Below are 19,721 nucleotides of genomic sequence, written 5' to 3'. Positions count from 1 at the left end.
GGCAGCGGTTATATGACACTCGGGCTCTCTTGGGCGAATCCCTCCTGGGGCTCATGATATCTCTGGTCGAGGGGGAAAAGGAGGGTGCAGCAGGGGAATCCATGCTGATATGCAGGCGAGATTTGATGTAGTCAGCCGCCTCATCAGGATGAGAAAAAGAAAGGGCTTCTCCATGCTGGTCTGTAAAACGTAGAACTGCAGGGTATGCCAGTGTGAATTTAATACCTTTATGGAACAAGGCATTACAGGAAGGCTGGAAAGCTTTACGCCGACGGGCGACTTCTTGTGAGTAGTCAGCAAACAACAAAAGCTTGTGGCTATCCGGAACAAGCGATTTTGCATTTTTGAAGGACTTGAGAATAGCCAGTCTGTCAGAATAGTTGAGGTACCGTACAATGACGAGACGAGGCGTCTTGCCATCATTAGAGGGAGCTCCCAAACGGTGAGCCTGTTCTATCGTGCAGGCGGTGGTGATGCCAAGGATCTGTGGGATCTGCGTGGTACATACCTCCGTAAGCATGCTGGCATTGAAGGATTCAGGCAGCCCGGTGATTCGCAGGATATTCCTTCTTGACCTATTCTCAAAGTCATCCAGCTTGTCAAGAATGTAATGCTGTGTCTGAGCAAGCTTGGCTTCTTTAGTGAAGGATGATTGGAGTTCATCTTCTATGTCAGAAATTCTGTGTTCCACCTCAGATAGGCATTTGGCCTGGTCAGCAAGATCTTTTCTAAGTTGAGCTATCCCCGCCGCAACCGCCTTCTCCACAGCCTCTGTAATGGTGGGAGAGAGGATAGCTGCGACAGCCTGGGCCATTTTATGGCACTGTGTATCTTCCGGCGTAGCGGGGTGTGCAGCCGACATGTGAGGGGAAGCTGCGCCATCCATGGGCTCAGCAGCGGCCATGTTGCCTGTGGGGGAGGGTGCTCCGTGCTGCTGTGAGTCCTGGCGGGACAGCGCGGTGGATCCGGTCCCGTTGTGGACCACGAAGCGGTCCATTAGATCGGCTAGGTGCAGCGGTACCTCAAGGGGCAAGTGTGGCTGGGATCCGAGGCAGTCGGAGCGGTGTAGAAGAGCCTTTATATGCCGATTATGCCGGAGCCGCCGTCTCTCACTCCTGCTTCATGTGGCGCCGGAACCGGAAGTTCTGGCTTTTGTTTTTAAGATTTGTGTTTAGTGAACTAAAGTTAGTTCACTATACAGTATACCATAAATGAATATTATCTAGGGTGTAAACATTTAGGACTCAAATGAGTTAAGCTACGTTTATCTGCACAGACTAATGCTAGCTCAACATCTGGGCACATAAAAACAATTATATGTTACAATAATTATTTCAAATAAACCAACTGTGGAAAAAAAAAAAACAATTGTTTTCTGGATGCCCTGTTTACACCACAGTGCTGCGTGAAGGTGAGTTTTGGTGAAAATAAGCAGACACACTGCATTTTTTTATACCACACCCCATGTCAATGCTTCAGACCACATTGAAGCTCTGCTGTGGTGCATATAAATGTAATTATTTGTGACATTTCAATGGGGTTAAAAAAAAAAAAAAAAGGTAAACAGTGATTTGCGTTGTAATAACAGAAGGCACCTCACCCCATTGCTGCTTCACAATGGCCACCAGTCCACATGCTAAATTAGCCCATTATTAGCAGGTGGGATGGTGTGAACAAGCCTATAGCAGGCAGTAAAAAGCAGAATTTTCTGCACAATAATATATGGTGTATTTCTTTCTTTTTTTTTTTTTTTTGTTACTCATTTGATCTTTCTTGAAGTTAAATGCACATTTGAGTAACACTTGCTATTTCCAATTTTGCAGAGTTGACTGAGAGCAATTAACCGAGGTTATTCAATTAGGTTGAATTGAAACAGTTTTGCCTTTGTTATCTAGTTGCTCACTGACATTAATAGTTAGATCATTTTTAATGAAATAATACAATACAATTTATGCATCATCAATGCTGCAACTGAGATGTCAGGGTCATAAGAATGAAGGATGAAAGTGTTTTCTTCTTTTATGTTCCGGTACATCAGGTATGACTTGTTACCAGCATCCATTCCAACAGTCGTAGAGGAGAAAAATAATGTGAAGGATTTCATTATGTTATAGTGTGGGATAGTAACCTAATTAAGATAGCAGGGGAGATAGTAGGGGAAAAGAATGGTATGTAATAAGTCCACTCACCTGTGCAAAATGTAAGCAGATACTTGAAAGAAGCTACATATGGGAACATTACATTTGCGGAGTATATCCTTTTATGCTATTCATTCATCCATTCTCATTATCATACTACCTTTACAATAATGGAGAATAAACACATTAAAAACACATTAAAATGTTTTTATTGGAAAGCCATATAAATATAATCTAAATAATGAATAAATAAATATAATGAACATACACTTTGAGTTTAGGCCCAATTGACACTTTTGCAACTTTTCATGTGACTTTGGAACCCAAAGTCGCATAATAAGTCGCGCCCCATGTTTCCTAATGAGTACCGTGCATACCTGAGCGACTTAAAGTCACTGTAAAGTAGTTCCTGCACTACTTTGGTCCAACTTTCATGCGACTTCATGGCCATAGACTTCAATGTAAACCCTCAAAAGTTGCATAAAAAGTCACAGCTGCATGATATACATGTGACTTGTGTGCAACTTTTAGACATGTCCAATTAGTTCCGAATTGCAATGGTAACTAATTTCGTTAAAACTAATTTTGTTTCATGTATTTGTTTTCTAACAAATTCCAAGTTTTCAGAATGTTTCAGATTCAAATCGGTTGAAAATCTACCAACTGATTTGAATTCTGTGTGAAGAATAGCAGCAGCTGGTTTTCCGCCCCGCTCCTAAAGAACTGATTAATCATCAGCTGTCAGTGGGTTTCACCACTGACAGCTGAATTTAAAAAAGTAATGCCGGCAATGCCTTCGGGTCTAGTATGGATTTTAGGGGAACCCCACGCCAAAATAAAAAAAAAAATGGCGTTGCGCCCCCCCAAAATCCATACTAGACCAGCCAGTTTTTGACAATTCCTTTATTAAAAAAAAACAGAAACAATATTCCCCCGAAGTAAATCCAGCGTCAATCACGATGAACGCCGCCACCATCGACCCGAGAAAAAAAAAAAAGAGATCCGCACCCGATAAAGGCTCCCGCCGTGTGACAGCTCCACTGCCTGACAGTTTTTAAATAACTAAGGGGTGGGGCCCCTGATGATGTCATTGAGTGGTACCACCCCTTGTGATATCATCAACCAGTGCATGCTGGGTTGATGGTATCACAAGACAGCGTGGTCACCCAGTAACATCATCGAGTGGCCCCGCCTCTTAGGTATTTTTAGCAGAACTTTACCCATAATAACTTGCTTCTTGCTGGAGGCTGCAATTTTGATGAAGCCCAGAGCCCCCAAACATCTGTAAATTATAAAGTGTAACTAAACCCATCAATTTACTGGGTTCGGAAAATAGTTACATTCCTGGAATGCTGGAATTGCCAACTGTCACATTTGCTTGTGTCCTTAACCAAACTGTCAAACCATCAAATGGCTGGTGTCATAACTGATCACATGTGCTGCACCATCGCAGTTGCAGTTTAAACAGAAGAAGCTTCCTTGGCTGTAGAGGATAGGAGGGTTAAATTCTGCTTTAAGGCTGTCAGCAGATTGGCCTCTACAAACTCAGCAGTGCCTAAAAATGCCTAAAATGGGAGAGAAACTGAGCATGTGCAGAGCAGGGTTAAACAGTTTATTACTGGACTATAAACAGTATAGGCTCTTATTTTAAATGTTTTACGTATGCTATGCTATACCTGCAAAAGGGGCCTACCTGAAGTGATCTAGCAGGACTTCATTTTCTGACTAAAGTTCCACTTTAAAAACTGCAAGACAGTGGAGCTGTCAGATGGCAGGAGCCTTAACCGGGTATGGACCTCTTTTTTTTTTTTGTGTCAGAGGCAGTAGGGGTATAATGTACCTAATAGTCATTTACATAGGGGAGGCCAGGATCTGGGTGTCCACTTGTTAAAGGGGGCTTCCAGATTCCAAAAAGGCCCTGCACCCACAGACCCCCACTACCACCTGCCAGGGTTGTGAGGAAGAGACCCATGTCTCCATCAACATGGGGACAAGGTGCATTGGGGGAGGCCCCACTACCACAAAGCCCCACCCCCATGTTGAGGGCATGTGACCTGGTATGGTTCAGGAGGGAGGGGGGTGCTTGCTCTCTCCTGACCTGCCAGGCTGCATGCTTGGGTAAGGGTCTGGTATGGACTTGGGGGGGGTGAATGCATTCTTTTTTTTTTTTCAATTTTGGAGAGGGGTTCATCTTAAAATCCATAGCAGACCCAAAGAGCCTGGTATTGATAGGGGGGAAGCTGGTACTTTCCTTTATTTTTCATTGCTGTCATTCTTTTGTTTATATTCTGCCTTCAGTGGGGAAACCCTCTGACAGCTGATGAATCATTGGTTGTTAACCACTTAAGGACCGCAGCCCCTCCTGCGCAAACCGCCGTAGGTATACTTCAGTCGCGCGCTTCCAGCTAGGAGGCGAGCGTGCGCCGCCGGACACCCATGATCATTTCCCACTGAGAGAGAAGGATGAGCAGCTGTTGTAAACACAGCTGACCGTTCTTCTCTCCGGAATGATCACAGAGCGCATGTGATCCTGCTATATAGGTTCACATGTCTCTGTGATCATTTCACAAACCCCACCCACCACAGTTAGAATCACTCCCCTAGGCTCCCATTTAACCCCTTGATCACCCACTAGGTTAACCCCTTCCCTGCCAGTGTCATTATTACAGTAACAGTGCATATTTTTAGCACTGATTACTGTAGTAATGTCACTGGTCCCCCCAAAAGTGTCAAAAATGTCAGTTAGGGGTCCAATCTGTCTGCCGCAATGTCGCAGTCTCCCTAAAAGATCTCTGCCATTACTAGTAAAAAAAAAACAAAAAACAAAAAATGACATAAATCTTTCCCATAGTTAGTAGACGCGATAACTTTTGTGCAAACCAATCAAAATACCCTTATTGCAATTATTTTTTACCAAAAATATGTAGTAGAAAACAAATTGGCCTAAAATGTTAAAAAATTTCGATTTTTTAATTTTTTTTTTTGGGAATGTTATATAGCAGAATGTGAAAAATATTGTTTTTTTTTTTTTTTTTTTTTTTTTCAGAATTGTCGCTCTTTTTTTGTTTATAGCACAAAAAATAAAAATTGCAGAGGTGATCAAATGCCACCAAAAGAAAGCTCTGTTTGTGGGAAAAGAAGGACATCAATTTTATTTTGGTACAGCGTCACACAATCGCGCAATTGTTCGTTAAAATAACGCAGTGCCGATTTGCAAAAAATGGCCTGGTCATTAAGGGGGCAAATCCTTCCGGTCCAGAAGTGGTTAAGAACGCAGCAGTCGGTTTCTTGTCCTGCTCCTTAACAACCAGCTATTCTTCACACAGAATTCAAATTGTTCTGAAAATGTGAAATTTGTTAGAAAATGATTAAATGAAATGAAATGAATTTTTACATTCTGCACATGTCCAGTGACTTTGTTGAGCACAAACAATCGCATTGGTCAAAGCCAAGTCGTAATAAAGTTGCGCTCATCTAAAGTTGCATAGAAATTGTGTTAAAGTTCATCAAGTCGAACTGTAAAATCGCAATGGAAATCGCACGATTTTGAAGTTGCACAAGCGTGAATGGGGCCTAAGAGCTTGCACAATGTAGCAAACAATTCTACATAATCACAATTCCTTAACAACGGTGTCCACTAAGTAGTACTTAGTAGTATCTAAAATAGCTTCAGCGACACTGTGGAAAAATTCCCTCCTTTTTTAGAAAAGAAAAGAAAAGTACTTGGGATTCATTCATAGTATGTGTATTGATATGCATTCTCTTGCATTCTGCAGCACACATGTGTCTGTCTCTATGTGAGAAGTGATCTCGTTGTGAGTGTGAAAGAGGACCTAGTTGATGGAGCATACGATGAGTCTGAAGCAGTATGGATGGAAATGTACATGGTTGTGCATAATAAAAAGATTATCATTGGAGTTTATTATAGACCTCCCAATTTTAATGAAATGGTGGAGACTCAGCTCCTTACACAGATAAAAATGGCTGCTGCAAGGGCTGGGAAAGTGTTAATAATGGGGGATTTTAACTACCCAGACATTGACTGGAGTAATGGCACTGCTGGAACAGTTAAAGGGCAAACATTTATAAACCTATTACAAGACAATTTTATGGTGCAGTTTATTGAGGCCCCTACTAGAAATGATGCTCTGCTGGACCTGGTAATCTCAAACTATGCAGAGCTTATTACTAATGTTCATATAAAAGAACATCTGGTAGCAGTGACCATATTATGATTTCATTTAATGTTAGCTGTAAGCAGAAAACGCATACAGGAAATATAAAAACACTTAACTTTAACAGAGCAAATTTTCCAAGGATGAGAGCTGCTCTCTAAGACTTAGACTGGGAGGGAATATTGGCATCAATAAACATAGAACAAAAATGGGAATTCTTCAAAAAGACTGCCTGCAAACTCACGACAAAGAATGTTCCCATTGGCAATACGTTTAAAAGGCTAAATATAAAACCTATGTGGCTTACGGCCAAAGATAAAAAAGCTACAAATAATAAGAAATAAGCTTTAAAAATTATAAAAATGAAGTAATACTATCATTGTTTAATTGCTACGAAGAATATAACAGAATATGTAAAAAGGAAATCAGGGATGCAAAAATTCAAAATGAATGATAAAATGCAAAAGATAGCAGGACAAACTCCAAAAAATTCTTTAAATATATTAACAGTAAAAAGGTTAGGTCTGAGCATGTAGGCCCTTTACAAAATAATCAGGAGTGGGTGACTGGGGACAAAGAGAAGGCACATTTATTAAAAACTTTCTTCAGCTCTGTATATACAAAGGAGCATGGGGGGAGCTCATGACCATAATGAGGACAGTATTGACACAGCCCCAAATGATCCACAATGGCTCAAAGTGATATGGTCCGGAGATATTTAGACAGAATAAGGGTGGATAAAGCGCCTGGACCAGATGGCATCCACCCACGCATCCTAAAATAATTGAGTGCTGTAATTTCAAAGCCTTTGTTTCTAATTTATAGGGACTCTTTAAGAACTGGAATAGTACCACTGGATTGGCATAGGGCCAATGTGGTGCCTATATTTAAAAAGGGATGAAAGTCTTTGCCAAGTAACTATAGACCTTTTAGTTTAGCTTCTATAGTCGGGAAGATACTGGAGAGTTTAATAAAAGACCACATAGATGTGTTCTTGCTGGAAAAAAATATTTTAAGCAACTGACAGCATGGATTCATGAGAGACAGAAGTGGACGTGGACGTAGTATACTTGGATTTTACAAAAGCGTTTGACACAGTTCCCCACACACGGCTAGTATGTAAGGTAAAGTCTACAGGCTTGGAAAGATCAGTTTGTAAATGGATAGAAAACTGGCTAAAAGATAGAATTCAGGGACAGAAGTGGTTAGTGTTTCTCAATTTGAATGGTCTAAGGTTATCAGTGATGTTCCCTAGGGTCAGTTTTGGGACAATTACTTTTTAATATCTTTATAAATGATATAGGGTCTGGGATTAAAAGTACCATTTCAGTCTTTGCAGATGACACCAAGCTATGTAGTGGAATAATGTCCATACAGGATGTCTCCAACTTACTATGTGGCAAATGAGGTTTAATGTTGATAAATGTAAAGTTATGCATGTGGGGGCTAAGAATATGCATGCATCATACATACTAGTGGGAGTAGAACTGGGGGAATCTATAGCGTAGAAGGAAATGGGTGTTCTGGCAGATCATAAGCTTAATAATGCAATGTCAAGCTGCGGTTTCTAAAGCAAGCAAAGTCCTTTCTTGTATTAACAGAGGCATGGACTCCAAAGAGAGAGATATCATTTTTCCCCTGTATAAATAATTAGTAAGACCTCATCTAGAATAGTCAGTTCAGTTTTGGGCACAAGTTCTCAAAAAGGATATCGGGGAACTGGAGAAAGTGCAGAGAAGGGCCACCAAACTGATAAGAGGCATGGAGGAGCTCAGCTATGAGAAAAGATTAGAGTAAATGTATTCTCTCTTGAAAAGAGGAGATTAAGGGGGGGATATGATCAACATGTATAAATATATATAAGGAGTCTATATAGTGAACTTGGTGTTGAGTTATTAAATTTAAGGTCATCACAGAGGACAAGGGGGCACTCTTTACGTCTAGAGGAAAAGAGATTTTGTCTCCAAATACGAAAAGATATTTTTACAGTAAGAGCTCCATAGATTGCTTTAAAAAATGGCTTGGATTCTTTCCTAGGTGCATAATACAACTGGGTACTAATATTTATAGGTAAAGTTGATCCCCTCTTGGGGGATAAGAAAGGAATTTTTTCCCCTGCTGTAGCACATTGGATCATGCTTTTCTGGGGTTTTTCACTTTCCTCTAGATAAACTTTGGGTATAGGATTGTGTATATGAGATTGTTTGGTTGTGTTTTCTTTACTGTTTTTTGTTTTTTATTTTTTATTGGTTGAGCCAGATGGACTTGTGTCCTTTTTTATACCTGACTAACTATGTAACAACTGTATTTTCATTAGAAAAGGGGGTATTGTATTGATAGGATAACAGTGCGGGGGGATATCTAGGGTGTATGGGGGGAAACAGTGGTGAAGGAGTATCTGGGGGGTATCTTGCATAGTCATAGCGCTAAAGGTATCAGGGGCATAAAGGGGTCACAGTAAGGGGAGATGGGTAGAGGGGTCACATTGTGGGGTTACCCGGAGGGGGGGATGGGTAGAGGAGTCACAGTGTGTGGGGTATCAGAGGGAGTAATATGTAGAGGGGTCACATCGCGAGCGGGGGGGGGGGGGTAACGTAGGGGGTTGGGAAATAATGGATAGAGGGGTCACAGTGCTGGGAAATTTGTGAGGTAGAGAGGTGACAGTGCAGGGGATATCTGGGTTGTAGAGGGGTCGCAGTGCATGGGTATCGGAGGGGAGAATGGGTAGAGGGGTCACAGTGAGGGGGGGTATGGGTAAAGCGGTCACAGTACCGGGGATGTCGGGGGTATAGGTAGAGGGGACACAGTGCATGGGTATTAGGGGGGGAATGGGTAGAGGGGTCACAGTGTTGGGGATATCTGTGAGGTAGAGAAGTGATAGTGCAGGGGTATCTGGGGTGTAGAGATTTCACAGTGCATGGGTATCGGGGGCAGAATGGGTAGAGGGGTCACAGTGAGGGGGTATGGGGGGATAGGTAGAGGGGTCACAGTGCGAGGGGTATCAAGGAACATGGGTAGAGGGGTCTGTTCTTTCTACTTCTCAGAAAAGCAATCCATGGTGGATCGCTTGTCAGAGATCTTTCATGGAGGGTGATATGTCGTCTCCTCACAGCCTGTTTTAACTCTTTAAATGCCACATTATCGCTCTGCAACCACGTGCATTTTGTGGAAGAGTTGCGGATTGGCTTTGAAGAGAGAGCGGGAGTTCGATAACAACTGTTGTGATGCAGCCTCATACAATTAAATGGATTGCATTAAAAGGCAGTACTGTGCTGTGCCATTTGTACAGCTGTGAGCAGCTGCATACCGTTCTTTAGGTGGTGGTGGGCGTAAAAACCATGGCTCAACTGCCTGCTTTTACCACTTCCTGGCTGCCTATGTGAAAGAGCCCTAAAGCAATGGGGAATAATAGAGACATTGTATAAATGTGATCTATGCATTGATGTAACCTTGTGAGTGTAGAATGTCATTTTCTGTTATGTTTGAGTGTGGGCAGGGAAACAGAGGGCCCTGTGATCTCCTATTGCCCGGGGGCCCAATGAGTTGTCAGTCTTCCCCTGGGTGTTTGTGATATACTGTATGCACTTATCGAAATTACTACAATTTAAAAAAGAACATTACAATTGGTGCTCTTGGTTTTCGTTTCTTGCACTATTTGGAAGTTTGGCCTTTCCCTGAGCTGCAATTTGATTGGGTAAAGCACAAGACACCTATATTAATGGCTACTCATCTTACACTTTACATTCATTTTAGGAAGAATGCTTATCCAAATATTTCTCTACACTGATCTATTATGTAGATGGCTCAATGTAGACAAGTGTTTCAGTCCTGGGAGACCCATTATGATTCTCACTTGTGCAAGTTTTACCTCATCGATTTATCAAAAGTAAAATTGGTTTCTTTAAATAAGAATGTCTGTGTTTATTCTTACCTTATATCATTTATATCAGAATATTAAGTCTATTTAATCTCTATACAGATATTTAGCCCTATATGCGTACAAGCCACAAAAGAATGATGAGCTGGAGTTGCGTAAGGGAGAGATGTACAGAGTCATAGAAAAATGCCAAGATGGCTGGTTCAAAGGCACATCCCTCCGGACTGGCACATCTGGAGTTTTCCCAGGCAATTATGTTACCCCAGTTTCTAGGTAAGAACATTTCTATTATCACCATAAATTACCATCAGTTTGCATTGAGTGTCACAAGATGCCAATTATTCTGTAATAACTGACATACAGTACTTGACAAAATGACCCCAGAATAGGTTGTAAAGTTGGGTCATTAACCACCTGACCACCTTGTGATATGGCACTGCGTTACTTTACCTGACAACTGCGCGGTTGTGCGACAATGTACCAAAATAAAATGAATCTCCTTTTTTTCCCCACAAATAGAGTTTTCTTTTGGTGGTATTTGCTCACCTCTGCAGATTTATTTTTTGCGCTATAAACAAAAATAAAAGACAGAAATCTTTGAAAAGAAAAACAATATTTTTTACTTTCTGCTATAAAACATATTTAATAAAATTTTTAAAAAAAATCAAATTTCTTCATCAATTTAGGTAATTATGTATTTTGCTACATATTTTTGGTAAAAAAAAAATCCCCATAAGCGTATATTGATTGGTTTGCGCGAAAGTTATAGCGTTTTACAAACATTTTGGGATATTTTTTTATTTATTTTTATTTTAATTATTTTTACTAGTAATGGCAGCGATCAGTGACTTATAGCGGGCCAGCAATATTGTGATGGACAGATTGCACACTAACTGACACTTCTGACAATTTTTGGGGGACCAGTGGCCCTAATACAATGATCAGTGCTAAAAAATATGCACTGTCACTGTAATAATGACACTGGCTGGGAAGAGGTTAACATCAGGGGCGATCAAAGGGTTAACTGTGTGCCAAGCCTGTGATTTAGTGTAGTGGGGGAGATGCTTTTACTAGTCGAAGGCATGGATCGGTGTTCGTGCTTTAAGGGAACACAGGATCCATGCCTTCTGTACTGACAGAACGGCAATCTGCTTTGTTTGCATAGGCAGCCATTCTGCCTGTGTACCGAAGCATCAGTGGTTGCCGGCAGACATCGAATCCACCGTAACCGCCGATCAGCTCCCGCTGTGTAGAATCACAGCATGAGTGGGCCAACGGCGGTGCACACATGCACCAGACCCGGAAGTGTCAGATCAAGTGCTAGGTATGTGATCTGGCACAGAACGGCCGCCCTGCCACAGTATATGTACGGTGGGCGGCCTGAAAGTGGTTAATAGGCCTTTAATGCATGATATGTCTTAAAATATGCAGATGCCATTGATAGATGAAAAAGCATATGAAAACCTTTGAGAAAAATGCAATTATAGTTTGTGCCACGTGTTTTTCCAACAATTTGAAAATGTGTAAGAACTATGTATCATGATGTTGTGAAACTATATTGGAACTGTTTATAAATCTATCATAGTTCATGTATCATTAGCCAATTTGTAATGTTATATGTAGCATTGGTTTTATTTCTGTATGTCTGGTCTCTACTCTTCTGATCTGTTTCTTGTCATACCTTCTGTCTGACAGGGCTTCAAACATTGCTGCCATTGATACATTACTGGTCTGTAAGAGTTCACAGAACAATACTAAAAAGTTATTTGTGTTCTTTTACTAGTTTACTATAGGTGTAAAACCTGTAGAGAGGCAGACGCCTGTCTCTAAATGGCAATATTGCATGATATAAAGGGTTTAAATGACCTTTTTCCCCTCATACAGAAATAAAACAAACCAAAGAAAGGATTCTTAGTTACAGCTAGTTTTAAGATGAATACATTATTCCTCCAAGAATCAGGATGTACGTAATGTAACCATTAGGCGGTCTAAAACATAACTGAATAAATCTATAGGTAAGGATGATAACACCTTTAAATACTAAAACTGAAATCACTTTGGAAGTATGTTTAATTTAGACAAGCTATTAAAAAGCCATATATCCTGACACCCAAGCATAAAAAGAACAAAAAGAACAAAGAACGAATTTTTAAAGCATGACTGTGTGGTCAAAATGTCCAATCTATTATGTATCCCAAAAAATGTGAACATCAAACTCAACATCAAGTACTTATACTTTTAAATGATTGATGTGGCTGAACTGGGGTAAGAACCTTGTCTAGGCTTTTAATAGAAAGATAAGATAGTAACATTTATTTAAAGATAAGCCAGACAGATATTTTTTTTTTTTTTAATTATTTAAGAAAAGATAATTTATTGCATTTTTTAATTCAACTGGTATAAATATTTGAATGTAACTTAATTTCCACTCCTTGCAATGTCCTGTTATGCAGCACTTAGAAAATGCAGATCTGTTACGCAGATATCTTAGAAAACTTAGAAAAGACTTTGACTTAGAAAAGTCAGCCCACCAAGTACACTATGCTGTCTGACAGGGCTGTGTAAATCTCAAGACTGAATAGACAGAAATGTAATTTAATTTGCAAGTAAACAATTAAAACAGCTCATATACATATATACAGTGGGTATAGAAAATTATCACCTTGTGGAAAATCTGTGGAATGATTTGAAGACTGCAGTCCACAAACGGTCACCATCAAATTTAACTGAACTTGAGCAGTTCTTCAAAGAAAAGTGGGCAAATATTGCATACTCTAGATGTGCAAAGTTAGTAGAGACATGTCCAAACAGACTAAAGGCTGTAATTAAAGCAAAAGGTGGCTCAACAAAATCCTGACATAAGATGTGGGTGACCTTTTTCCGACTCAGTAATTCTGTTCTGTTTTTGATTTTTTTTTTTTTATATTTTGTTATGACATAATGGTGTTATAGCTTTCACTTGGATGTTAAAAGCTGCACTAGTAAATACAGCTGGACAAAACAAAAAGCTGTGTCTGTCTTCATTTTAGGTTCCAAAGCAACACAATAGGATTATTTTAAAGGGGGGGAGTCCTTTCCATACCCACTATATATATATATATATATATATATATATATATATATATATGTACAGTATATCACACAAGTGAGTACATCCCCCCACGTTTTTGTAAATATTTTATTATATCTTTTTATGTGAACACTAAAGAAATGACACTTTGCTACAATGTAAAGTAATGTAAAGTAGTGAGTGTATAGCTTGTATAACAGTGTAAATTTGTGGTCCCCTCAAAAAAAGTCAACATACAGCCAATAATGTCTAAACTGCTGGCAACAAAAGTGAGTATACCCCTAAGTGAAAATGTCCAAACTGGGCCCAAAGTGTCCAGATTTTGTGTGGCCACCATTATTTTCCAGCACTGCCTTAACCCTCTTGGATATGGAGTTCACCAGTGCTTCACAGGTTGCCACTGGATTCCTCTTCCACTCCTCGATGACGACATCACAGAGCTGGTGGATATTAGAGACCTTGCGCTCCTCCACCTTCCATTTGAGGATGCCCCACAGATGCTCAATATGATTTAGGTCTGGAGACATCCTTGGCTAGTCCATCACCTTTACCCTCAGCTTCTTTAGCAAAGCAGTGATCGTCTTAGAGATGTGTTTTGGGTCGATATCATGTTGGAATACTGCCCTGCGGCCCAGTCTCTGAAGGGAGGGGATCATGCTCAGTATGTCACAGTACATGTTGGCATTTATGGTTCCCTCAAACAACTGTAGCTCCCCAGTGCCGGCAGCACTCATGCAGCCCCAGACCATGACACTCCCACCACAATGCTTAACTGTAGGCAAGGCACTCTTGTCTTTGTACAGTTTGCAGGCTTTCTTGTGCATCATCTTTAGAAGAGGCTTTGGTTGACCATGGCGAGGCCTGTTCTGAGTGGAACCTGTCCTTTTAAACCAAGGTATGGTCTTGGCCACCGTGCTGCAGCTCAGTTTCAGGGTCTTGGCAATCTTCCTATAGCCTAGGCCATCTTTATGTAGAGCAGTGATGGCAAACCTTGGCACCCCAGATGTTTTAGAACTACATTTCCCATGATGCTCAACTACATTTCAGAGTGCATGAGCATCATGGGAAATGTAGTTCCAAACCATCTGGGGTGTCAAGGTTTGCCTTCACTCATGTAGATCAACAATTCCTTTTTTTAGATCCTCAGAGAGTTCTTTGCCATGAGATGCCACGTTCAACCTTCATAGCACCCCATCTTCAGGCTTCACAGCCAACCCATCCTCAGTCTTCACAGTCCCCCATTCTCAGTCTTCACAGTCCACCATTCTCAGTCCTCACAGTCTCCCTCTCAAGCTCAGACTTTACAGTCCCCCATCCTCAGTCTTCACAGTTGTCATGGTCTTACCTTCTTGCTGTTCTCCTTCGTTTGACATGTGCTGGCGGCCATCTTGGTTTCTGGGTTTTCTTGTAGCCTCCCACCCTGCGGCTCCTCCTTCCCACTGGGAGGAGCTGGATGCCTAGCTCATATATATAGGAGGTCTGTGGCTTCAGTTCCTTGCTTGGTCCTCTTGTGTTCACATGCTTCTAAGACTGCTGCTGCTTCTGGTCCCTGATCCTGGCTTCGTCTGACTACCCTGCTGGTTCCTGATCCTGGCTTCGTCTGACTACCCTGCTGGTTCCTGATCCTGGCTTCGTCTGACTACCCTGCTGGTTCCTGATCCCGGCTTCGTCTGACTACCCTCCTGGTCCCTGACCTCTGGCTTCGCAAGGACTCTGCCTCGGTTTCACCATCCGTTTGGACTTTTGCTTTACAGCTTGATTTTCAATAAAGCCTTCTTATTTTCACTTATCTGTTGTTGTACGTCTGGTTCATGGTTCCGTGACATTAGGACCAAGCCATGAATTCTGACGGTACAGGGCCATCCTCGCTACCCACGCTGGTTGCCAGACTTGATCAGCAGGATCACCTGTTGGGTCAGTTCGCCGTGGCGTTGCAAACCCTGCTTGAACGCATGGCTCATTTCGCTCCCGTTGCCGATGGGTCGGTTGTCGCTCCTGGGCCCGCTCCTACTGCCGCTCCGGTTGTTGCGCCAGAGTCTACCCCGACACCTGTTGTTGCGCCTGCGGTGTTTCGGGGTATGACCGGTTCTGCCCCCCTTCCACAGCGCTTTGGGGGAGAGCCAACTCAGTGCCGAGGTTTCCTTAACCAGGTGGGCATTTATTTTGAGTTGCTGCCACATGCCTTTCCTACTGAGAGATCAAAGGTGGGCTTCTTAATTTCGCTGCTCTCGGACAAGGCCTTGGCCTGGGCCAGCCCTTTATGGGAGAACAACAATCCGGTGGTTGCCGAGTTTTCCGGTTTTGTTGCTTCTCTTCGGAGGGTATTCGATGTGCCGGCTCGTGCTGCCTCTGCTGCGAAGCTCCTTATGTCCATCAGACAGGGTTCACGATCCATAGCTGAATACGCCATTGAGTTTCGTACCCTGGCAGCAGAGGTGGGCTGGAATAATGAGGCTCTGGTCGCTGCTTTCTCTCATGGTCTCTCGGATGCCTTGAAGGATGAGGTTGCAGCTAAGGACCTACCAGTGGAGCTCGAGTCTCTTATTTCTTTCTTGATTTTGATTGACACCAGACTCAGGGAGAGACCTTCCTTTAAGGAGAGTCTGCGGAGGCCTCCTAACAGATTGGCGCCTACCTTTGCTGTCCCACCCGTGCCTCCCTCTCCTCCCTCGCCTCCTGGGGATGACTTGGCTAGGGGTGAACCCATGCAGCTGGGCTTTGCTCGCCTGTCCGAGGGGGAGAGGGTACTCCGAAGACGCGAGGGTCGATGCATGTACTGTGGTCTCGGTGGGCATTTTCGGTTGGCATGTCCGAACCGTCCGGGAAACGCTCGCACCTGAGATCCTGTCGGGGGCAGATCTTGGGTGGAGTCTCCTCGTCCCCGGTTTCCCGTGTTGACAAACCACTGATCACTGTTGTCCTCTCCTGGGTCGGGGGCTCAGTGACGACCCAGGCGTTGGTGGACTCTGGTGCTGGTGGTTTGTTCATTGATAGTGTGTTCGCTGCCACCAATTCCATTCCTCTGCAGGCCCGAGGTTCTCCACTGGCTCTTGAGGCGATTGACGGCAGAAGGGGTGACTCATGAGACCCTTCCAGTGGGAATAGCCATTGGTGCCGTTCACAGAGAGTCGGTCTGCTTCCAGGTTATTTCGTCTCCACACTACTCGGTGGTCTTGGGGTACCCCTGGCTCCAGAAGCATAATCCGACTTTCGATTGGAGATCGGCCGAGATCCTCTCGTGGTCACCGCAGTGTGGGGCTAGTTGCATCCATGGGCCTGTTAAGTTGCTGTGTACTTCCTCGGACTCACTGTTGCCTCCTGAATACGAGGAGTACCGGGATGTATTCGATAAGGTGCGCGCGGTTGCCCTACCTCCGCACCGCCCATACGATTGTGCCATCGAGTTACAACTTGGTGCCGTTCCTCCTCGTGGCAAGGTCTATCCACTGTCGGTAGCGGAGAATGAGGCCATGGAGGAGTACGTGAAGGAGGCGCTTTCACGCGGACACATTCGCAAATCCTCGTCCCCGGCAGGGGCTGGATTTTTCTTTGTGAAAAAGAAGGGCGGTGAGTTGAGGCCTTGCATCGATTACAGGGGTCTCAATCGCATCACGATCAAGAACGCTTACCCGATACCCTTGATTTCCGAGCTGTTCGATCGCCTTAAAGGGGCCACGGTCTTTACCAAACTCGACCTGAGGGCGGCATATAACCTCGTAAGGATCAAGGCGGGCGATGAGTGGAAGACCGCGTTTAACACCAGGACCGGTCATTATGAATCCTTGGTTATGCCCTTTGGGTTGTGCAATGCGCCCGCAGTCTTTCAGGAATTCATTAACGATGTTTTCCGTGACCTGTTGCAGCAGTGTGTGGTGGTCTATTTGGATGACATCTTGGTATATTCTGAATCCATGGAGGCCTACATTCTGGATGTCAGACGAGTGTTGCAACGGTTACGAGAGAACAAGCTGTTCGGTAAGCTTGAGAAATGCGAATTTCACCGATCCCAGGTAACCTTCTTAGGTTACATCATTTCCGCTGAGGGGTTCTCCATGGATCCTGAGAAGGTTTCGGCTGTCTTACAGTGGCCCCAGCCCAGTGGTCTTCGCTCCCTGCAGCGCTTTTTGGGCTTCGCCAATTATTATCGGAAGTTCATCAGGGACTTTTCCATGCTAGCCAAGCCCCTCACGGATCTGACCAGGAAGGGCAGTAATTCCCAGGTCTGGCCGCTCGAGGCCATCCGAGCTTTTGAGGCTCTAAAGTCCGCCTTTGTGTCGGCTCCGATTCTGTCGCATCCCAACCCTGGGTTGCCCTTTGTCCTCGAGGTGGACGCGTCTGAGACGGGAGTAGGCGCCCTTCTGTCTCAGCGTAGAACACCAGAGGGTCCTCTGCTTCCTTGTGGGTTTTACTCCCGGAAACTGTCTTCCGCGGAGTGCAACTATCAGATTGGTGACAGGGAGTTATTGGCCATCGTGCAGGCCCTTAAAGAATGGAGGCACTTGCTCGAGGGTTCGGTGGTTCCGGTCCTCATCCTGACGGACCACAAGAATCTGACCTACCTTTCTGAGGCCAAGAGATTGACACCACGTCAGGCCAGATGGGCTCTGTTCTTGTCACGTTTTAATTACGTGGTCTCCTACCTACCCGGTTCCAAGAACATCAGGGCGGATGCCTTATCACGGCAGTACTCCGACCTGTCCAGGGAGGAGTCGATTCCGACTTCGGTCATACCTCCGAATCAGATCCTGGCCGCCATTCGCACCAGCCTGACCTCTCCCCTGGGTGAGCAGATTTTGGCGGCTCAATCTGGTGCTCCCTCTGGGAGACCCAACGGCAGATGTTTTGTGCCTGAGGAGTTGCGCACTCGGTTGTTGCGAACCTACCATAACTCCAAGACCGTGGGGCATCCTGGAAAGATTCAGCTGTCCTGGGCTGTTTCACGTCTGTTCTGGTGGCCTTCCCTACGTTCCGACATCGCCGCATATGTAGCGGCATGCTCCGTTTGTGCCCAGAGTAAGTCCCCTCGGCACCTTCCGTTGGGCCTTCTGCAACCCATAGCCACCGGGGAGCGCCCATGGTCACACCTGGGGATGGATTTCATTGTGGACCTCCCTGCATCCCGAGGCCATACGGTCATTCTCATGATTGTGGATCGATTTTCCAAAATGTGCCACTGTGTTCCTCTCAAGAAGTTACCCTCTGCACAGGAGTTGGCCACGATTTTTGCCAGGGAGGTCTTCCGGTTGCACGGTTTGCCCAAGGAGATTGTGTCGGATCGGGGGAGTCAGTTTGTGTCCAGATTCTGGCGCGCCTTTTGCTCCCAGTTGGGGATTCATCTCTCCTTCTCCTCGGCCTACCACCCTCAGTCCAATGGGGCCGCAGAACGATCCAATCAGGCCTTGGAGCAATTCCTTCGTTGCTATGTCTCCGATCACCAAGACAATTGGGTTGACCTCCTGCCTTGGGCTGAGTTTGCCAGGAACACGGCGGTGAACTCTTCCTCTGGGACGTCTCCCTTCATGGCCAATTATGGGTTCCAACCTGCCGTGTTACCGGAGGTATTCTCTCCCCAGGATATTCCGGCTGTGGAGGATCACCTTTCCGTCCTACGTGCTTCTTGGGTACAGATCCAGAAGTCCCTTGAGGTCTCTGCGCAGCGCCAGAGACTCCAGGCTGATCGCAGACGAGCGCCTGCTCCTTCCTACCAGGCCGGAGACCGTGTATGGTTGTCCACCCGCAACCTCAACCTTCGAGTGCCCACTCCCAAGCTGTCGCCTCGCTTTGTTGGTCCCTTCCGAGTGCTTCGCAGGGTAAACCCGGTAGCCTATGCCCTTGCGCTTCCTCCTGGCATGCGGATCTCCAACGTGTTTCATGTCTCCCTGTTGAAGCCACTGGTGTGTAATCGTTTCACTTCCTCGGTTCCTCGGCCTCGTCCGGTCCAAGTGGGCAATCGTGAGGAGTATGAGGTGAGCAATATCCTGGACTCACGCCTGGTCCGCGGTCGGGTGCAGTTTTTGGTTCATTGGCGTGGTTATGGTCCAGAGGAGCGTTCCTGGGTTCCCTCCGCAGATGTCCATGCTCCTGCCTTGCTCCGAGCCTTCCACGCACGCTTCCCTCAGAAACCGTTCTTTACTCCGCGGAGGAGGGGCCCTTGAGGGGGAGGTACTGTCATGGTCTTACCTTCTTGCTGTTCTCCTTCGTTTGACATGTGCTGGCGGCCATCTTGGTTTCTGGGTTTCTTGTAGCCTCCCACCCTGCGGCTCCTCCTTCCCACTGGGAGGAGCTGGATGCCTAGCTCATATATATAGGAGGTCTGTGGCTTCAGTTCCTTGCTTGGTCCTCTTGTGTTCACATGCTTCTAAGACTGCTGCTGCTTCTGGTCCCTGATCCTGGCTTCGTCTGACTACCCTGCTGGTTCCTGATCCTGGCTTCGTCTGACTACCCTGCTGGTTCCTGATCCT

General features: G+C 44.6%; 1 protein-coding gene across 1 annotated transcript in view; it reads left to right on the top strand.

Annotated features, from left to right (window-relative positions):
• Nucleotides 1-19,721, top strand: part of SH3RF3 (SH3 domain containing ring finger 3) — a 673,946-nt gene that overhangs the window by 546,602 nt on the left and 107,623 nt on the right. The window contains 1 exon segment of the mRNA XM_082246695.1: nt 10,293-10,463. Coding sequence (XP_082102821.1) covers nt 10,293-10,463 — 171 coding nt within the window.

This window comes from Pelophylax lessonae, assembly GCF_965119305.1.
Source record: "Pelophylax lessonae genome assembly, chromosome: 2".
In the NCBI taxonomy this organism is placed as follows: Eukaryota; Metazoa; Chordata; class Amphibia; order Anura; family Ranidae; genus Pelophylax; species Pelophylax lessonae.
The sequence above is the reverse complement of the archived record's forward strand: the minus strand, read 5'-3'. Positions and strand labels throughout refer to the sequence as shown.